Here is a 21,121-nt window from a genome sequence, read left to right as displayed (position 1 = left end):
ACGTTCCATCGTACGATGCATATGACCCTACTGCATAATAATTTATTATATTAAATGGCAGTTGCTCGAATTTACACTAATTATAAAAACATACTTGTTGTTCCCTTGTCTAGACGCGTAAGCCAATAGTAGAAATCTTAATATTTATAAAAATTTATCTTGAAAATATTATTTAAGTAAATATTAAAGAAATTCCTTATATCTTCTCTGTAGCTTTCATCTGTTTCTTTACGAAAAATAGGAATTATAAAAGTATATAATGATTTTCAGTTCGTTATTTATCTAGCATCTCGAAGATGAGTATAGATATAGTTTATAATTATCATTTACAGAACAATCCAGAGAGAGAGAGAGAGAAATGTCTTTCTTCATGGCAGTTGCAAGTATTTCACAATTCATCATCTACCTGCTTTCTATGCAGGAACACCTGCTCTTTTCTGTGTAACAGCTGTATCATAACGTCATTATTACTCAACAATCAAAGGTATAGTCATCAAACAGGTATAAAATTTCTCCTTTTATATACAGTGATTCACAGCCATTCTGAATATTGCATAAAAATGATCGTTATGATATCACTTGCTTTGCTCCTCGGCTCCATGGCTACCTTACAGCCTGGTCTTTCTGAAATACACAGTACCCTTGCGTTAAGTGTCTCTATTCCTTGGGGTAAGTAGAAATATAAGAATTATATTTTAAAGTCAAGGAAATATGCATGCTAATCCAGAGCAGCGTTTTACAAAACATCCATACAGATAGTGGAATTAACCCACAACCTACTGTTTGGAGAGAGGTATGCTAACCACTCATCCAAACAGGTATAATCATCACCATCGAGGGAGGCCGTATACATCACAGTGTCAGTATATACGGTATGGCGCAAAAAAGAAAAAAGTACAGAACTTCGATACCCTCCCCCCATTCAGTACGCGCTCTATGAGATATGCTGTTCGACTGGATGCACATTAATAGAAGAGCACGTGTGGGATCTACGCCATTATATTTAACTGTAGCAATGGTGTTGACATGGAAGAAAATACGTTTATTGTTGAGCATTATTTTTTCATACGGAGATGGTAAAGCAAATGGTACAAACCTACGTGCCCCAATCAGCAGTGTACCGGACGTATTCTGCTACATTGCAGGGGTATTTGGGGAGACCACGAACTGTTTAACACAAATGAGAATCACAGGCTTGTGTTGAAGCAAATGTTACACTCTCCGAAACGCAGGTAATGTCGAACAGCGGTAAAACTTTGGATACCGAGGCGGTCACTACAGAGAATCCTTAAGGAGCTAGGTGCTTTTTCGTACGTCATTCAGGTGGGTCAGTGTTTAACCGTAAATGATTACGCTTCACGGTGGGAATACTGTGCACGCGTGCTGCCTAATATGTATTCTCGGATGAAGGGCTTTTCTATCTAAGCGATCATGTAAACAAACAAGCATACAGATGTTTTGGTTTCTGAAGATTTTAATTGTCCAAGAGAAACCTTTTCACAGCGAAAAGGTCACCGCATGGCATTTTTGGGGCTTACTTCATTGAAGAGGGTGATGTAACCGTGACCTTGAATAGCGAACACTACATTGAGAATGTGTTGGTTTCGCTCACCCGGGATTTGCATAGAATATGTCATGCAAAATGCATTCCATTTCGTGCACAAATATCCCAACAGGACGGAGCAACCTGTAAAGATGTCAAGTTGATTTGTAGTTTACTTTCATATGCTGTTTTAATATTTAAGAAAACAACTTATTTTCTTAAATACTAAAACAGCATGTGAAAGTTTAATTAAACAACTTGAAATAAGAAAGAAAAATGTACAGTTCAACCACCTCCATGCAAGGGAATAGAAAACAGGAATAACAACACATTCTGGTACAGCTAACAGATGCATGAAAGCGACTTACAAAACGGCAAAGTTTCTTCTTAGCATTAAACTGAGAATTTTGATTAATACAGGGTGTTCACGTTGAGCCTCCCTAGTTTCAAAGAACGGTCAAAAATCGAAATGTGAAAATATGTAAGGTTTCGGTTGTTCAAATGTTCCAAAGAATCTATAAGTTTCATCCAGAAGTTGTTCATGCGTCAAGATTCGGTGGCGCTGCTGGACAGGGCTGTCGCAGCTCAAATTGTGTGGTGGTTAGCTGAGCTGAAATCAATCAAAGCAGTGCAGCGTAAGTTCCCTCAGGTGTACAAAAGGGCAGAACCCGACCTCAAGAGTATCTGTTTGTGGAAAGAAAATTTTCTAACGACAGAAAGCGTTTCGAAACAACATGTAGGAAGGAAGCAACCAATATTGGAAGAGAAGGTAGAGAGGATTCACGACACTTTAGCGCGAAGCCCGATAAAATCCGTTAGGAGAGCGTCACGTAACTGCAAATATCCCTCTCCACCCTTCACAAGGTCGTCTATGCCCGATAAAATCCGTTAGGAGAGCGTCACGTAACTGCAAATATCCCTCTCCACCCTTCACAAAGTCGTCTATCGTCTATCATAAGTGGCTTCTACATAGGTACAAATGTATTGTACCATGTAGAGGTACATGTGTTGCAGGAAATGAAGCAAAATTATTAGCCACAACTGGTGATATTTGCAGCTGAAATTCTTGAACGTGTCGAAGAGAATCCAGATTTTCTTTCCCAGATTTGACTTTCGGACGAAGCCACTTTTCATGTCAGCAGAAACGTGAACAGGTACAATGTCCGGATAAGGGGGGGGGGGTGAAAATTCTCACTGTGGAACATGTGAGAATTTTTTTTTTTTTTTTCATGGAAAGCAATATGCACGGAATGATTTACCTCGACATGCTGGAAACACAACTCTTCGAGTTGTGATTGCACACCCTTTTTCAACAGGATGGTGCCCCGTCATACTGGTATTTGGAGGTCCGTGCAACGAACACAGCACCACGCATTTCTGGTGCTGTGTTCTCCCTCATCCCTGACATGCTTCCAGAGAACCTTGTCGGAGATAGTCTACCGACTTGACATTGTGCGTGCTACTAAAGGAGCACACGTGGAAGTGTACTGTTTTTTTTTACAAAAATATGGTGAGGGTTCCTTCTCATTTCTACAATTTCGATGCCACGGTCCATGCACTTAAGTAGTAATCACACATTGAAACTAAAGACGTCCAACGTGGACACCCTGTATTAATAGATTCACGAAGTGATTAAGAAAATTAATAATCCCTCATCAAATTTCACTTACTATAGTAAGTGAAAGTTGCAGTTCTTCATAATAAAACGGTAATTTTTGATGAATAAAAATGATGAATAATGCATTCCATGTCAAATATTAATGTTTATTTTATTGAAAATATTGCAGTATTCTCGAAGCTGTATCATCATTCAGATTGATTCCTATATTTGAAAAACAACTTCTATTAACTGTAAAGTCTAAGCTTCAAGTCAAAACTAAACACTTTGCTGAGAATTCCATAATGTTAAGTACGGACTCACATTACCAAAATTATAATCAATTATTAAGCTGTTGTATGATTATAAAAGTTAATATTATGGCTACGTTTCGCTTCATCTTGACTGCTCGTCCTCTGCTGCAGAGAGAGTAATATCACCTGATTAAAGGATTAGCCAGTCCAAAGATGTGCAAATTTTGTAACCACATTTCCATTCGTCCTATCATGACTTCAACAACAGTATCACATGATCCAAAAGAAATTGTAAATACCTGTAAAGAAATAATTTCGAAGGAACGTAACCTGAGAAAAAATTTTCTCTAATAAAAATAACTCACTTTGAAACAGATCGTGCTATAAAAGATCTCTTAGTAGATTTGTTAATGTCGGAATGGCCTTTAGACATTTCCGATAGATGACGTTCGTGTTGACTATTTATGTGATTTCTGCATCATCGTGCGTAAAGTATGAACACTGTTCGAATAATGCCCACACTCAACATTAATGACAAACATTATGAGTTTCTTTTAAATATTTTACATCTTAAACATCTGTTTTAGATATTTTAAAATATTTCAATAATTTATTTAAAACAATAATACCAATCCATTCCGTTTCTTTGCAGTTTCTTCTGCATCTATATAAGTTTCTAGGGATGTTTAAGTTATGCAGAATTTTTGATTCTGCCGAAAAGAAAGATTGTCATTTGATATTAAATTCGACTGAACAAGAAGCTCACTTAGAAGAAGAAGGAGATATCCATTTTTATCGGTTATGTACGAGTCGTAAATGGATGTACTCTAGAAAATTTCTAAAGGTATTGATGATCGTGAAAGTTTCTGTAGCATACATCACTTTCGGCATTAGCTTCCCTGATATTGCGTACTGGTAGTTTTTCAACATTCTTTAGAAGTGAACCTCCATTTCCAAATAAATGTGTAAAAATAAAATAAAAGTTTATTTATTTTATTTTTATTACACTTTCGCAGATGCCTAACAATAGAACTTTAGTCTGGACTGTAACTCCAGTTTAAACTTAACTGTAGTTTATAGTCGATTTTGGAGTGGTGCAATGTTTCTTTGTGGTGTTTTCATGTTTGTGTTTGCTTTCAATGTTCTCAGCCTGAAGAAGTCGGCTTTCCGACGAAACATGTTGTGTGTTAGATAAAAATAATTGTTTCTCTCTCTCTCTCTCTCTCTCTCTCTCTCTCTCTCTCTATATATATATATATATATATATATATATATATATATATATATATATATATATATATAGACATCTCGATGTGTCCATGTGGATATATGAAATTTTCAATTACTGCTATACCAAAATGAGCTAATCGAAAACTTGTGCAAAGCATAGATTATCATGTTCAATTATTTTTAGAATTTTCTTCACAAAACAGAAAAATATTTTCTTCACAAAAGAGAAAGGATATTTCCTTTTACTTCGATTAAATAGTATCTTCAAAGTATAACTTGTCGTGCTATTTTCTACGAAACATTGGTTTTACCTTCTGTACAATTATGAGGTCTTTTTAATCATTAATTACTAACACATATATCTGCTAATATTCCTGTGATTTTTTTAATGAAAAGAAGAATTGAAATACAAATACCATTATTTTTCTTTTGCAGTGCTTATACAAACAGCAATGTCTACACCGAATGATTTTCAAGCATTAGCCTTCTGCTATCATTGTAGTAAGTACGCTTTTTAAAGTTTAAAATTTCAAATGGAATTTTACTTAATATATTTGAGATAAAAAGATATTTTTAGATGTTTTTGTTATAAAACATAATCGCGAAACGTCTATAAGTATTCTCTTCTGTTATCATTAGAGTAAAGAACGGTATGAATTCTTAAAAATGTATAGGTTGGTTCTGCTAATCATTAGAACCTATTCATATTTTAATTCCTCTGAATAATAACATCCTCCCATTTCTATTCACAGTAGTCAATTCGATTGTTTTTATTAATATCATAATACAACGCTGAAATACGATGACACTGCTCATTGCCAAGATATATATTCCATTCCTATTTCAGATATAATCTTTGAATGGTTCTAATTTGATGGATCGCTTTCATCAATCATATTAATTAGTTGTGTGTTAAAACATTTATTTCGTGTGTTGTGCAAAATTCACCCTCCACGGCAACCTGATGATAACCGCGGGGGGGGGGGGCGAAATGATAGTTTAGTACATTCTAGACTGGCACAAAAAATTAAGAAATTGATTCGAAATATGCTGCATCGTGCCCTGCTTTCCCTCTTGGCCATTGTTTATTCACCGTATGCCTATCGAATTCTGTGTAAATATTGAGTAGTAAACTGTTACCTTTCATGCGGAAAATTAATTCTTTTCAGCACATAAATACATATCACAAACAAATGTACGCACAAACAAATCTTCCTAAATTCTTTAGAATTGAAGAATATTTGTAAATTAATTTTAAGAATATTATCCGTCTCTCTGCTGTGAATTTCACTGAACGTATTAGACGTATGCGTTACTTTTGGTTTTGCGAGTAACGCCATCTGTTACCACATTAATGAAGTTTTCATTAAGTTGTTGTGTACCAGATAAATAGGCAAATGGCGGAACTGTCAGTACATCTTTTCTAAACAATACTGTATGTATTGGGTGGGGGGGGGGGGGGGTGGGGGGGGGGGGGGGTGGGGGGGGGGGGGGGTGGGGGGGGGGGGGGGTGGGGGGGGGGGGGGGTGGGGGGGGGGGGGGGTGGGGGGGGGGGGGGGTGGGGGGGGGGGGGGGTGGGGGGGGGGGGGGGTGGGGGGGGGGGGGGGTGGGGGGGGGGGGGGGTGGGGGGGGGGGGGGGTGGGGGGGGGGGGGGGTGGGGGGGGGGGGGGGTGGGGGGGGGGGGGGGTGGGGGGGGGGGGGGGTGGGGGGGGGGGGGGGTGGGGGGGGGGGGGGGTGGGGGGGGGGGGGGGTGGGGGGGGGGGGGGGTGGGGGGGGGGGGGGGTGGGGGGGGGGGGGGGTGGGGGGGGGGGGGGGTGGGGGGGGGGGGGGGTGGGGGGGGGGGGGGGTGGGGGGGGGGGGGGGTGGGGGGGGGGGGGGGTGGGGGGGGGGGGGGGTGGGGGGGGGGGGGGGTGGGGGGGGGGGGGGGTGGGGGGGGGGGGGGGATATATATTTCAGAGAAAGAAACATTTTCCTTTCGGGTATACAATAAAGAATGCAATAAATGAATTCAAAATTTACAGTTCAGTTTCAGTCTGAGTTTTTTTTCAGATGAGGCGTATTGTCGTCGTCAATCCGGAAGAGGGTACCAGTTGGATTCCACTCCTCTATGAATTTCGCGACAGTTCTTGTTCCTTTGAAGTATTCAAGTTCCAAATAAAAGCCTGCTTTTTAGTTTTCGATGGAGGATTTACATGAGGGTTTGTGTAGTTTCAGTTATTGATGGGTGCTGGTTATTTCTTGTCTGTTTTAGGTAGAACTGTAGATGACGGCCTTAGCGGATGAGGAGGAAATTGTATGTTCTGTGTCTGTTTTCTTCTGTGTTAATTAATTCCAGTAGTCTTCTTGGCTGTGTGCTTAGTTACAGGTATTAGAGGCAGTATTCAGGGCATAGGTGATTATCATTTTGTTTGCGGGACAGGTTAGATAAGTGTGTTCCAAGGTACCTGAAACGTCACAGAATAGACACAGATAAGTTTTTCTCTTAGCTGAAATTTGTAGAGCTTAGAAGGAGTTGGCAAGATGTTATGCCATAGTCTCCATTGTGCGTCGGAATCTGGTTTGGCGCACTTCGATTTATATGGCAGATCCCACTGAAAACTGAGTGGCATATGCAGCCTTGTAGATGAAAGTGTTAAGGATGAATATAAGAAGGGCGAGCTTGGAAACACTGACATGAGGAAGTGGTGTATTTCCTTGTAGTTGGAGGGAAGAATTGGAAGTGAGGCTTCAGACTGTACAAGATGAGATATCGGCCCCGAGCAGTTTCTAGAAGGAATACGGATTTCCTGAGCTGTAGCGATATCTGGATAGGCTTTTATAATGGAGGCTTGCAACTGTTGATATTGCTTTTCAGTTTTGGCTTGTGAATGCTTTCCACTTTATTGTCTGGATTAGGCGATCCCCTATGACTCTTATTCCTGGCCAGTTCCATGTAGGGAAAAGAAAAGGCTGGCCAGTTGTGAAACTTGTTATGTTTCTCGTCGAAAATACTGGTTCTGTAATTTCAGCTGACTCTGTTGATCCTGTAAATGTGTGATGAAGTCCTGTGTTTTTCCACCGCTGTAGAGCATCTTTCTAAAAATGAGGAGATGGTACAAGCGTGGCCATTCGGAGGATTGTGGAAAATGTATTGTCCTCTGTTGGATGATTTCGTGATGTAATCGAAGGTGGTTACATAAGTGTAATTGCATTGAAGCGTCTTTAGGAGGAGGATTATCCTGAAGGATCTAATCTTTTTCAAGGAAAATCAGGCCTTGACCTTTCTTGCTGAGTGACTTGCAGAGTTGAGGGTATGTTGTCCAGTGAGTTTTGTTCCAGAGGAAACGTTTGATTTCCTTTTGTATGTGGTAGAGAAATTCTTCAGGAGATGTGAGTACTTTGAGGGTATGCTATAAGACACTCGCAGCCATCTGGTTAACTATTAGTTCTCTTTCCCTAAGTGTAGACATGGAACGAACGCTGTTCCATTTACCTAGCACCTGTTTAAAAGGGTTGCACAGCTGTGTCCCGTTCAGTGTGTTATGTATTTTGGTGTTGCCAAGGTGCACAACCAAGTATCTTTGTCCTTCGCTTGACCAGGTACAATCGATCGGAGAATCATTTCTAGACTTCCATCTGCCTCACCACAAGCACGTGGTTTTGCAGAATTTAATTTTGACCCTGAGGCTTGTGCATACAGTTACTCGGTTACTGTAATTTCTTCTTCATTTCGGACTTTTACAATGATGTCATCGGCATATGCTGATAGGGTAATTTTTTGATGTGGCTCTATTATGCTGGTTCGTTTGGAGATGATGGTGCTGTGTACTCTTTTTAAGACGGGTTCTATGGCCAGTGTGTATAATTGACTGGAGAGGGGACATCTTTGCTTGATCCCTCGAGAGTATGACAAAGTGCGAGTGAGCCTGCTGTTGATTTTTAAACAGAAGTGTGCATCTCTGTAAAGCAATTGCACTGTTTCAATGATAAGAGGACCATAGCCAAATGCCTTTAGAACTTCATAAAGGTACTCGTGCTCTATCTTGTCGAAAGCCTTCTCCTGATCAAGGCTGACGCGTGCTAGGTTTTTAAGTTGGCTGTTTGCGATGTGGATGAGATCTCTTATTAAATGGAGTTTATCATGTATTGATCTTCCTGGGACAGAATACGTTTGATGTTGGCCAGTAACTTCAGGCAGTGTTGGCTTTATTCGGTTTGCTATAACTTTGGAAATGATTTTGCAATCGGTATTAATTAGGGAGATAGGACGCCATTTTCGGATATCCGTGTGGTCTCCCTTCTTTCATATCAATCGTGCTACTGGGGTCGTGAAGGATTGTGGGAGGCCATTGATGTAGGCTTCTTGCAGTGTTTTGAGGACAAGTGGTCCGAGTTGATTCCAGAAGAATTGGAAAAACTCTGACGTGAGACCATCAAGGCCAGGAGATTTGTTCTTTGGAAAAGATGCGCATGCGGTTTTCAGTTCGTCTAGCGTAATTTTATTTTCTAAGTGGTTCCGATATGTTGCAGAGATTTTTTTTGTTTCTTTCAGTATTTCGTGAATGGCATGATAGGATGTTCCTGCAGTGCTATACGCATTATTGTAGTATTGTAGGATTTCAGAGGTGATTTGACTTGGATCTTCTGTGATGCTGTCATCTTGAAGTCTGATAGCAGAGATGGAATTTGCTGCCTGCATTATTTTTTTCCAAAGAGAAAAAATTTTGTGGGGACGTCTGTAAGATTTATTTGTGTATGCCGCGATCTAAGTAGGGCACCTTTTTCCAATAATTCTGCATGTCTTTGCATGGCTTGGAAGGCAGAATGATGTTCAGGGCTTTCTTCTGGGAGATACTTGAGCTGTTCTTCAAGTTTTCAGATTCTAATCTTCCTCTGTTGATTTTTCTGGTGACTGTAGATCTGCGTAAAGGATGTTTTTTGTAATTTTAAGTGGGACCACCATGTTTTTATTGGTTTTGTATCCACTTTCGAGTGAGTGAGGTTGGTTATTAAAGCCTAAGTTTTTATTATGTAAGCTGGATCTTTCATGAGAGTATTGTTGAAGATCCAATATGCACTTTCTGATTTGGATGCTTCGAAAGATAATGAAAGTTGCAGCTTGACGAAGCAATGATCTGAAATATAGGAAGGGATGTGTGAGATGTTTCTAACTAGAGGCAAGTTGTGTTTGGAATAGTATCTGTCCAGTCGTGCTTGGTAGAGTGGCCTATTTGTCGTTGTGATTGCTGACCTCCATGTGTAGGATTTCTTATCAGGATGTTGATGCCGAAAGACATTGATGAGTTCATTATGGTTTACCAGTGTTTGAAGTTTGTTTATTAATTGGCTACGATGCTCAGCACACTGAAGTCTCCAGCTATTATGATATGTTCTTGGTCTATACTAGAAAGTTGGTTTTGAACGAAATCCAGGATTTGTGATGCCAGAGCATCCTGCTGTGGTATATAGATGTTGAACACATGCAGGGAGTTATGGTTAGGTGCTATTATGTGAGCGTACAATGCATATCCTGGTATATCAGCAATCACTTTTAGTTTGTAGGGAGATATATGATGTACACCTAAGCTAACTCCTGCTCCATAATCTTGTTGGGTTGCAGAGTGCTGTAATTCGTAAGGCCAATCTGTCCATCTTCTGGATAAATTGGATGAGGAGTTGATGTTTGTTTCTTACAGAAGTATTAGGTCTATATGATATTTTTGTACCTGGTCAAGAACTATTCTGTTGCGTAGAGCAGAGGCACATCCTCTTGCATTGAGAGAGGAAAGGCTTATTGACATTATGATTTATGAAAGTTTGATTTTAAGTTTAATATAATATTGGTCCTGGTACTGTGTTTGTAGTCCATTAATTAGGTAGTAGATTTGCATACTCCTGTTAACCTCTGCTCTGCTCTTTTTACATTTCAGTTTCGAGTGTAGGTCCTGAAGCTGAGATATTAGTTCCGCGATTCGTGTAGTGTATTTAAGGGCTATAGTTAGTTTGTGAGGAGAGCCTCGCGCTTTCTCTATGTGACAGCTGCTTCATGGTTAGGGTTACCCTCAGTGTGGGGAAGTTCGCCCTCAGCTTCCTCTTCTTCTAGGTCGTCATGTGGAAATACAGTTTCCTCATCGTCTGGGAACTCTGTTTCTCTTTGGCTGACTGCAGGTGATTAAAGGCCATTTTGAGTGTTTCTTCTATAAGGTGAGGTTTTGAATTAGTGGGAGGCTGGGTTGGTTATTCTGGTTGCTGGGTTTGGGGATTTATTTTAATTAGTTCGTCCTTGTAATCTCTGTTGGGAGGATCCGTGTTTTCGTGCTGTGAGACTTGGTTATCTGAGCCTTGGATCTCATTACTTGGCAGGCGTTCAAGAGCGACGTGAGTGTTTTCTTTTTCAGTTCGGGATTTTCTTTCCTCTGAAGTTCGTGATGAGGAGAGAATTTTTGGTTTACTTTTTCCTATGCTTTGATTTTCTTCATGTACGATGTTGTTCTGTTCAGCCGGTTTGCTATTCCGGGCTGGGATGTTTGTTGATGAACTGTTGTTAATACAGCGAAATTGTTTCCTAATGTGACCATCTTCATGACAGAAGAACAACTATGATGAGGAAGATAAGTAGAAAGTGTAGGTTATTCCATTTATCTCCATGTTGATTAATTTTGGGAGGTCGTGTAGTGCGTCGTTGTTTGGAAAATGTATTGATGCCTGTCTTCGAAAGCTTTTGACATGGGCAAATTCGGGCTTCTTTGTGGCTGCTGACAATGTGCGTATTTTTCCTGTGACAGAACCATATTTTGATAACATGGATCTGATGAGTTGATGAGGAATTTCAGGGGGGAACATTTGATACTGTTACTTTTGTCGGGACCAGTGCTATTGGGGCTGCTTCGAAGTGATAATCGCCGATATCGACGCCTTTTTGTAGTACCGTTTGTGCGCATGAGATATGGCTAAAATATACCTGCACAGTTCCAGCTACGGGAGAAGCATCATCATCATCATCATCAAATTCCTGCCATGTACCCTCAAGGGGTGTACAGGATATGAGAGTACTACATGAAAAAATTACATCATTACTAACTTCCTATCTACAATTTTCCTCCAAATCAGTCTGTTACTTGTCAAGACTCCAACATTATCAGATCTTATATTTCTATCGTCTAAGGCACTTTGTACCGTATCAATCCACCTATATCTTGGTCTTCCTCTGGGTCGTTTTCCTGCCAAACTGGCAGAGAACACTTGTTTTGCTAATCTTTCCTCTCCCATTCTATTTAAGTGACCATACCATCTGAGATTAGCTCTGCTAACGCATTCCTGGATGCTGACAATGTCAAGTTCTTTACTAATATCCTCATTTTTAATATGATATTGCCATTGATGCCATCTGTTCACGCCTCTAATCTTTCTCAGGACTCTCATATCTGCGGTCTCTAGTCTTTGGTCAAGTGTTTTACTTCTGACCCAGTTCTCAGATCCATAAGTTAAAATTGGTTTGAACACAGTCTTGTATACAGCTATTTTAGTGTTCCGACTAATTTCTTTCTTATTCCATATGAATTTATTCAATTGACTTCCCACGATACCAGCTTTGCTGATTCTGTTGTCTATTTCTATATTTAGTTTACCATCTTCAGTAAAAATTGTGCCTAAGTAGCTGAAACGTTTTACTTGTTCCACAGGTTCTCCATTCACAACACAGTTGACATTTTCAATGATTCTGCCTATTTTCATTATCTTTGTCTTTTTATTGCTGACCTTCATACCATATCTATTACAACAGCTATTCAATTTAGTCAGAGAATCTTGCAGACTTGTAGCGGATTTATTTAGAAGTATAACATCATCCGCATAAAGCAAAGAGCTGACATTAACATCTCCAATTTTGATATCAGGTTTAATACCACATTCCTTCATAATGTGATCCATATAGATAATGAATAACAGAGGGGATATTGTACATCCTTGTCTCACACCAGATTTAACATTAAACCATCTTCCTGTACTTCCTTCAATTCTAACTGCTGACTCACAACTCAAATAAAGACTAAGTATTGCTTGATATAATGCCCCATTGACACCATATAACTGCAGCGTATTGAATAGCTTCTCTCTTGGCACCTTGTCATATGCCTTTTCCAAATCGACAAAACTTAAATACAGATCTTTGTTATATTCCCATGCTTTCTCGACTATTTGTCGTAAAGTGAAGATCTGATCCTGACAGCCTCTATTTGGCCTGAATCCAGCTTGTTCTTCACCAAGCTTTTCTTCCACAATTCTTCTCAACCGTTTCTCAAGTATACTTGCATAGATCTTGCCAGGAACACTCAGTAGGGAAATACCTCTGTAATTCTCACATTCAGTTTTATTTCACTTTTTATATATGGGTACTATGAGAGCTCTACTCCAATCATCGGGAATTCTTCCCTCTGTCCAGGCTTTCTGAACTATGCAGTGCAGCCACTGTAAGACTCTTATACCACCATACTTCAGCATTTCTGGTCGAATATCATCTACTCCTGCTGCCTTTCCACATTTCAAGCCTTTGATGGCTTTTTCTACTTCAAGTATGATATGTATTCCTGACTGCATGCCTGGTCAGTGTTTTTTATCACTGTGCTATCATCACTGCTTGTTTCATTTAGCAGTTTTTCAAAGTAATTACTCCATACTTCAAGGATATCTTTTTCTCCTGTTTTCATTTCACCTTTATCATCTCTAATTCCTTTTACAGCACTCTTTCCTCCATTCATAAGCTTCTTCAACAACCTCCAGAATATTTTGCCACCTTCGTGATATTTATTTTCTATATTCTTGCCAAAGTCCTCCCATGACTTTTGTTTAGCTAGTTTTACACACTGTTTAGCTTTCTTACATTTGTCTCTGTATTCTGTAAGAGTAAAAGCTGACTTATTTGCCAGGAACTTTTGATATGCTTTCTTCTTTTCCTTCACTGCCTCTTTAACTTCCTGTGTCCACCAGGGAGTTCTGATTTTTTTATCCTTGCACACAACCTCACCACATGCCTCTCTGGCAGAATCAATCAATGTTTCCTTCAGAGTTTGCCACTGAATCTCCAAGGTACGTGAGAAGCGTCAGTAGTATTTTGTGCGGGTACAATTTTGGCGATCGCCGTCAGATAATCTTCTAATAGGATGTTTTCTTTGGTGGCGAAAATAACAATTCCATTTTCTCGGGAAATGACTTTGGTAACAGTGGTAGTTATTTTTGCGTTAATCGGTTTACTGCTGGCTGATGTGGCATTCGTGTGTGAGATCAGTGTTTTGGGAGACGATAGGCTATTTCCATTAGATACAGCATTAGCGTAAGATTTTGAATTGACTCACTTGTTTTTTCCATGTACATAGCTCCGGTGAACTTTGCTCTTCCTTCCGGGTTCGAAGTGGTAGGTGGTCTTTGAATTGCTAAATCCTTGGTAGTACATGAATGTGTCGTTGCCATGGCGGGTAATCCTTCGCGGGCTATATCCTCGTGAAGGCTATAGGGGTGCAGGTGTTGGAGAAGGAATTATGGCGTCGGAATTGAAGATATACAGTATAGGAACTCGTACACCAAGAGAATATCACAGTCATAAATCACTTATCACTACACTTTTGCATACACGACTAGTATGAGTAGATATCTCTCAGCTTGGAGAATATACCTGTATAAAAAATTAAGTCCTTCCTTGAGGATAAACGTATAAAAGGTGTGGGAAGGCAGGAGCGGTATGAACGCACGTGCAACACCTTGGCCACCTAGCAAGATATGATAAATATATGTTATTATTTTTTTTATTCAACTTGTTAAAATATACAGTAGACGATAGGTAACAAGGACTATTTACATATTATAAGTATATAAGTATATATATTACAGAGAAAGAAAACATTTTCCTTTCGGGTATACAATAGAGAATGCAATAAATGAATTCAAAATTTACTGTTCAGTTTCAGTCTGAGTTATCTTTCAGATGAAGCGTATTGTCGTCGTCGATCCGAAAGAGGGTACCAGTTGGATTCCACTCCTCTATGAATTTCGCGACAGTTCTTGTTTCTTTGAAGTATTCAAGTTCCAAATAAAAGCCTGCTTTTTAGTTTCCGATGGAGGATATACATGAGGGTTTGTGCAGTTTCAGTGATGGATGGGTGCTGGTTATTTCTTGTCTGTTTTAGGTAGAATCTGTAGATGACGGCCTTAGCGCAGATGAAGAGGAAATTACATGTTCTCTGTCTGTTTTCTTCTGTGTGCACTAAATTCCAGTAGTCTTCTTAGCTGTGTGCGTCGTTACAGGTGTTAGAGGCAGTATTCAGGGCATAGGTGATTATCACGTTGTTTGCGGGACGAAGATAGATAGATAGATAGATAAATAGTCACTGTTATGTGTGTGTGTGTGTGTGTGTGTGTGTGTGTGTGTGTGTGTGTGTGTGTGTGTGTGTGTGTGTGTGTGTGTGTGTGTGTGTGTGTGTGTGTGTGTGTGTGTGTGTGTGTGTGTGTGTGTGTGTGTGTGTGTGTGTGTGTGTGTGTGTGTATTGAGAAATACTAACGTAAGTAAAGAAAAGTTTAAAAATGGATGTGTTAAGAAAAGGAGATTAATTATAAATGACCATATTTATAATGGTAAGTTTTTAGTGACCAAATTCAAGTTATTCAGGATAAAAAGAAAATATGGAATGCAATTGAAAATCAGAATAAAAGGTAAAATTGATTGTTGTTCTCGTAGGCACAAATTATTTAACCTGAATTATTTACTGTAGGAGAAACCATTTGAAAGGATTTCTGGATAAAAAGTGGCAGGGCGGGGTGTCCAAGAAAAAATGGTTGTTATAATAAATATTTGATAGAACTTAATTACGAAGAAGGTTTATGATTGGAAAGAATTACCAGAGCGAGTTGTAATTTCATTTACAAGTTCTGCATGTTTGAAGTGAGACTGAAGGAAGACTGAAGGAAGACTGATGGAATTATACAAGAGCGGGACAAAACTATATTTATTTTTTATCAGACCTAATAAAGAAATTTAAATGAAACGAAATTATGATGAGATTAATAGAGAGAAGATCAATGGTGAGAATCTTTGCTGCAGAGCAATTAAGTTATGGACCTTTGTTGAGTAATATGATTATAAAGAATAATTGTAAGGAACATGATGAAAAGACTATTGTCCTCATCTATTTCGGGCTTATTATGTGCAGAATATTAACAGACAGCCGTGAGCGTTACATAAGAACAAGCATCTGGAAGCTGTCAAACGCAGTGATGTAGATTATAGAAATGATTCTATAAAAAAGTCTAAATTTATCTTATTATGCTTGTATACAAATGCCAGAAATAGCACTACCAAAGAGTTGAGTTTATATCTTGCTAATTACGTTGTGGATTCAGATCGTATGCGTGAGTCCTAGCTTTTAGATACAGGTATATCAACTGGTACTGAGTATGAAGGGTGGCATACTTTTATGAAGGACAAAACATATATAGGAGAGAGAGAGAGAGAGAGTGTGTGCTTATTATGATATGGAAATATTTGGGCCTAGTTAGGATAGCACCATGTGCCATATTAGAAACACTTCTTAATTAACAGTGAATTTGAAAGCATCTGAGGTCATGAGGAATCTGTGATCAATTAGAGCCTTAATTTTTTTTTTATATTGTTACAGGCATCATTGTTCAGATGTTGCTGACGATGAAACGCATCGTAAAATCAACTTTATAGGTATTAAACAAATAATCATTATGTATGACTGTTATTATCCATGCATTGTTTTGGTAGTTGTAAATGTCATAAGAATGAAACCCAATTTAATGAGTGGTTGCGAGATAATATCCTCAATCAGCATCAAGGGAATTAAATTAAAAATTAAAAGAATACACCATTGATCATGCTGTATTCACCTCAGAAGCAGTTACGTTTATGGTTATTCCATTAATAAAGGTTATTACTTTGCTGAAGCTGCCCATTAAATTACAAAGCTTTATGCAGATATACGTAAACGTTACTTACATAGAGTGTACGTAGTATACATGGTCACGTGCGCCATCGCATTCTCTACGCAACTACTTAAGAATGGTGCTGATCAGTAATATTGAATAGTTTTGATCACTGAAGTAAAACAAAGGACATCTCGGATTACGATGAATGACATGTTACCGGTGCCTATCTGACACAATTTTGAAAATAGCAGATTTCACTGATTTCTCAAAAGGTCAGATATCCTGGGTGATTAATCAGTGGGAAAATAACCTATATTGAATATCTAAGAAGCGTAATAATTCCTAAAACAATCTGTCAGGAAAGAGATCGCCTTTGTCTGAGAAGGCTTGTACCATGTGCAACATTTCACAGAAGCATTTAATGGATCCTGTTCCCGACCGATATAAAACCGAATTATTTGCAGGGAATTGAAGATGATTGGCATTGGCAAGCTAATGCATATACGTAATATAAACGTTTCTAATTCAGTGGCCGATATATGTAGAAGGTATTTGTGAAGAACTTAGGAGAATACTAGGTTTGGTCCCATGGAATCGGTTATTTGATGGGAACATTATCGGGAAAGGATGAGAATTATTAAAAAAATCTTAAAGATGCACTACCAGAAAGTGTTCGTGGAGTACGAAGATTAAATATGGTAATAGCGGAATGGAAATGAAAGCATATTACACAAGAGAATTTCAAGAAAACGGAAGACATAGACGGAAGACATAGACTAATATAATTTTATGCACTACATTGTGCATAAAATTATATTAGTCAAAAGAATTATAAAGCACATGCGCTTAAATCTTAAGAGCTTATAACTGTTTTCTGCTTATGAAAAGAATCTCAATCTCTAAGATAAAGACAATCCAGAATAATTCTGTCTTTAAGCCATAAATAAATAAAAAAATAATTAAAATAAAATAAAAATTCTACTGATTACATATGGAATGCAAGTGGTAGATTTAGAGGAGTTTTCAACTGAATGCCCACTTTGCTAAGAGCCATCATCTTCACAACTTGCCACTCACTGATAGCGTTAAACTGAATGAAAATTTCTAGTTGAATGATATAGGAGGATTTCTGTAGTTGTTACATATAGAAATAATAGGTGTTGATGGTATATCAGCAGAGATGCTAAAAGTGTTTGACTTCGCTTCATACTTTGAGGCTCAGTACAAAGAAGATTCCTCAGTAGAAAGTATATGCCATAATTCCGTTTCGCAACGATGATGAAATGACGCGGGTATGCGAGTTTGAAAATCTTGATAAGAGCTGGCATACAGAATTCGGTTGACGATGATTCTATAAATTGCAGTGAAAACCCTAATTTACTATGGGAAGTTCATGTTTGCGTAACATGCTCACATTTTATAATAATCTTACGGTTGAGTTAGACAAGGTGCAGAAATACACCTTGTTTATTCTTTGGAATTAGCTAAGGCTTTTGACAGGATAAGCATGGAAGGTTGTTTTCTAACCTTGGAAGATATGTGATTATATTATAACTTGTTAGCTTGGAAATAAGTTGATGGCTAGCATATAACAAAGGTGGTATATCGTTAATGCGAATGTGAAAAATTTAAAGTGACAAGTTATAGTTCCTTTCCTTGTTATTGAGTGGTTACATTAAGACAAAGGATTTCATATGCTTGTTGATGATGACAATAAAAGATAAGGCAGGGTAGGAATGCATGCATCACTTTCAGAATAATATGAATAGGCTAGAATTATCATCATCATCATCATCATCACATTCCTGCCATGTACCCTCAAGGAGTGTACAGGATATGACAGTACTACATGAAAAAATTACATCATTACTAACTTCCTATCTACAATTTTCCTCCAAATCAGTCTGTTACTTGTCAAGACTCCAACATTATTAGATCTTATATTTCTATCGTCTAAGGCACTTTGTACCGTATCAATCCACCTATATCTTGGTCTTCCTCTGGGTCGTTTTCCTGCCAACCTGGCAGAGAACACTTGGTTTGCTAATCTTTCCTCTCCCATTCTATTTAAGTGACCATACCATCTGAGATTAGCTCTGCTAACGCATTCCTGGATGCTGACAATGTCAAGTTCTTTCCTAATATCCTCATTTTTAATATGATATTGCCATTGATGCCATCTGTTCACGCCTCTAATCTTTCTCAGGACTCTCATATCTGCGGTCTCTAGTCTTTGGTCAAGTGTTTTACTTCTGACCCAGCTCTCAGATCCATAAGTTAAAACTGGTTTGAACACAGTCTTGTATACAGCTAATTTAGTGTTCCGACTAATTTCTTTCTTATTCCATATGAATTTATTCAATTGACTTCCCACAATACCAGCTTTGCTGATTCTGTTGTCTATTTCTATATTTAGTTTACCGTCTTCAGTAAAAATTGTGCCTAAGTAGCTGAAATGTTTTACTTGTTCCACAGGTTCTCCATTCACAACACAGTTGACATTTTCAATGATTCTGCCTATTTTCATTGTCTTTGTCTTTTTATTGCTGACCTTCATACCATATCTATTACAACAGCTATTCAATTTAGTCAGAGAATCTTGCAGACTTGTAGCGGATTTATTTAGAAGTATAACATCATCCGCATAAAGCAAAGAGCTGACATTAACATCTCCAATTTTGATATCAGGTTTAATACCACATTCCTTCATAATGTGATCCATATAGATAATGAATAACAGAGGGGATAATGTACATCCTTGTCTCACACCAGATTTAACATTAAACCATCTTCCTGTACTTCCTTCAATTCTAACTGCTGACTCACAACTCAAATAAAGACTAAGTATTGCTTGATATAATGCCCCATTGACACCATATAACTGCAGCGTATTGAATAGCTTCTCTCTTGGCACCTTGTCATATGCCTTTTCCAAATCGACAAAACTTAAATACAGATCTTTGTTATATTCCCATGCTTTCTCGACTATTTGTCGTAAAGTGAAGATCTGATCCTGACAGCCTCTATTTTGCCTGAATCCAGCTTGTTCTTCACCAAGCTTTTCTTCCACAATTCTTCTCAACCGTTTCTCAAGTATACTTGCATAGATCTTGCCAGGAACACTCAGTAGGGAAATACCTCTGTAATTCTCACATTCAGTTTTATTTCCCTTTTTATATATGGGTACTATGAGAGCTCTACTCCAATCATCGGGAATTCGTCCCTCTGTCCAGGCTTTCTGAACTATGCAGTGCAGCCACTGTAAGACTCTTAGGCTAGAATTATGGAAGTGAAAATGGAAGTCAGTTAAACACTAGTAAACATAACTTGTATACTTTGTGTTATGTTGTACAATAGTATATTATATTGATGGATTATGCAAGAACAATCTTATCAGGCTAGCAATTTTAGAGTTCGGGAATCATCTGTGCAAGGCAATCATAGGAACATTTAATTTAATAGCCTTCTGGCTTTTGAAAAGAGCAGTTCTTATTTCTGTAATCATGACATGCTACGGATATTTTGTATTTGTTTGTAAAACGTCTGTTCTTTTATAAACTACGCGATATGAGTAGGCAGTCCAAAGTATTATATAAATGTGACATTTCGTTATTGGATATTCAGGTATAGAAGGAACTTTGGATGTCTTTTAAAAATGGATTGGCAGAAGAATGTCTTTTATTTCTTTTATTACTATAAATGCTCTCTTCTCAAGTAGGCTAATAATATTAAGATTCTGTAAAGGAATATAGTATAGAGACTGTCCTATTCGGTAGGTTCACTATAGGTAACTAAAGAGTCAAAATCTTCTAAGTTGTTTTTTTAATTAAATAACAAAAATGTAAAAAAGTACTATATTATCATTTTCAAATTCATAACTAAATTTTATTAGTTGAGGAAGGACGTGAGTGAGGAAGAGTAGGAATTTGTTTAAGTCAAAAACACATATTCAGTATATCTGACACCACAAATATGTGACGTACTAATCATTCATTCATATTATTGTATTTGACTGGAACGTATACATTATAATAAGGTAATCTGATTACTCTTATTTTTTAAGACTTGTTTATCATTGAAGGTCTCTAAAAGCAGAGAGCATTTATGGGAAAAAAAGATTCTTAGAATTTTTTTCCCGCTTGGTTAGACTATAATAAATTTAGTTTAATCCTTTATCCAAGTGTAAGCACACAAAGTTTGCGCCTGAAATATCTTCAGGCCTGGGAAATTCGTGGTAAATGTATACCAAGCTCTCATCACTACTTTTAGTATCTCCCATAATGAAAAAGCACATCTCCTTGCGGACATGTATAATGCTATGCATTAAGGGAAGGCCCACCACCCAGACCGGTTTCGACTTATATTGAGGTCTCGTCAGTGGCAGTCAGACCCAGAGGTGGTGATACTAAGGTGGAAGTAATGGAGAAGTCATAGTTACCTATAAGAGTTGCCAAAAGGTGTCTCACCTTATTATTAAATTACTCTGGATTTATAGAAAGATGTTGAAAGTTTTATTTCCACCTGGTTAGACTATAAATACATTACTAAGGATTTATAGTCTAAAAGTAGTGATGAGAGCTT

General features: G+C 38.2%; 1 protein-coding gene across 2 annotated transcripts in view; it reads left to right on the top strand.

Annotated features, from left to right (window-relative positions):
- Positions 1-21,121, top strand: part of LOC150110389 (uncharacterized) — a 60,205-nt gene that overhangs the window by 717 nt on the left and 38,367 nt on the right. Inside the window, exons 1-2 of one of the 2 annotated variants that reach the window (XM_090393445.1) lie at positions 562-669; positions 5,060-5,125. In XM_090393445.1, coding sequence (XP_090249571.1) covers positions 570-669; positions 5,060-5,125 — 166 coding nt within the window. In that variant the 5' untranslated portion in view covers positions 562-569. Of the gene's footprint in view, positions 1-561; positions 670-5,059; positions 5,126-21,121 lie in introns of those variants that run through there. The other variant, XM_090393452.1, reaches the window with a different exon arrangement.

The sequence above is a fragment of the Typopeltis vanoorti genome, chromosome 1, assembly GCF_054136105.1.
Source record: "Typopeltis vanoorti isolate ZY-2024b chromosome 1, IOZ_Tvanoo_1.0, whole genome shotgun sequence".
NCBI classification, from domain to species: domain Eukaryota; kingdom Metazoa; phylum Arthropoda; class Arachnida; order Uropygi; family Thelyphonidae; genus Typopeltis; species Typopeltis vanoorti.
Note: the sequence above shows the minus strand (reverse complement) of the source record. Positions and strands in the feature narration are given on the sequence as shown.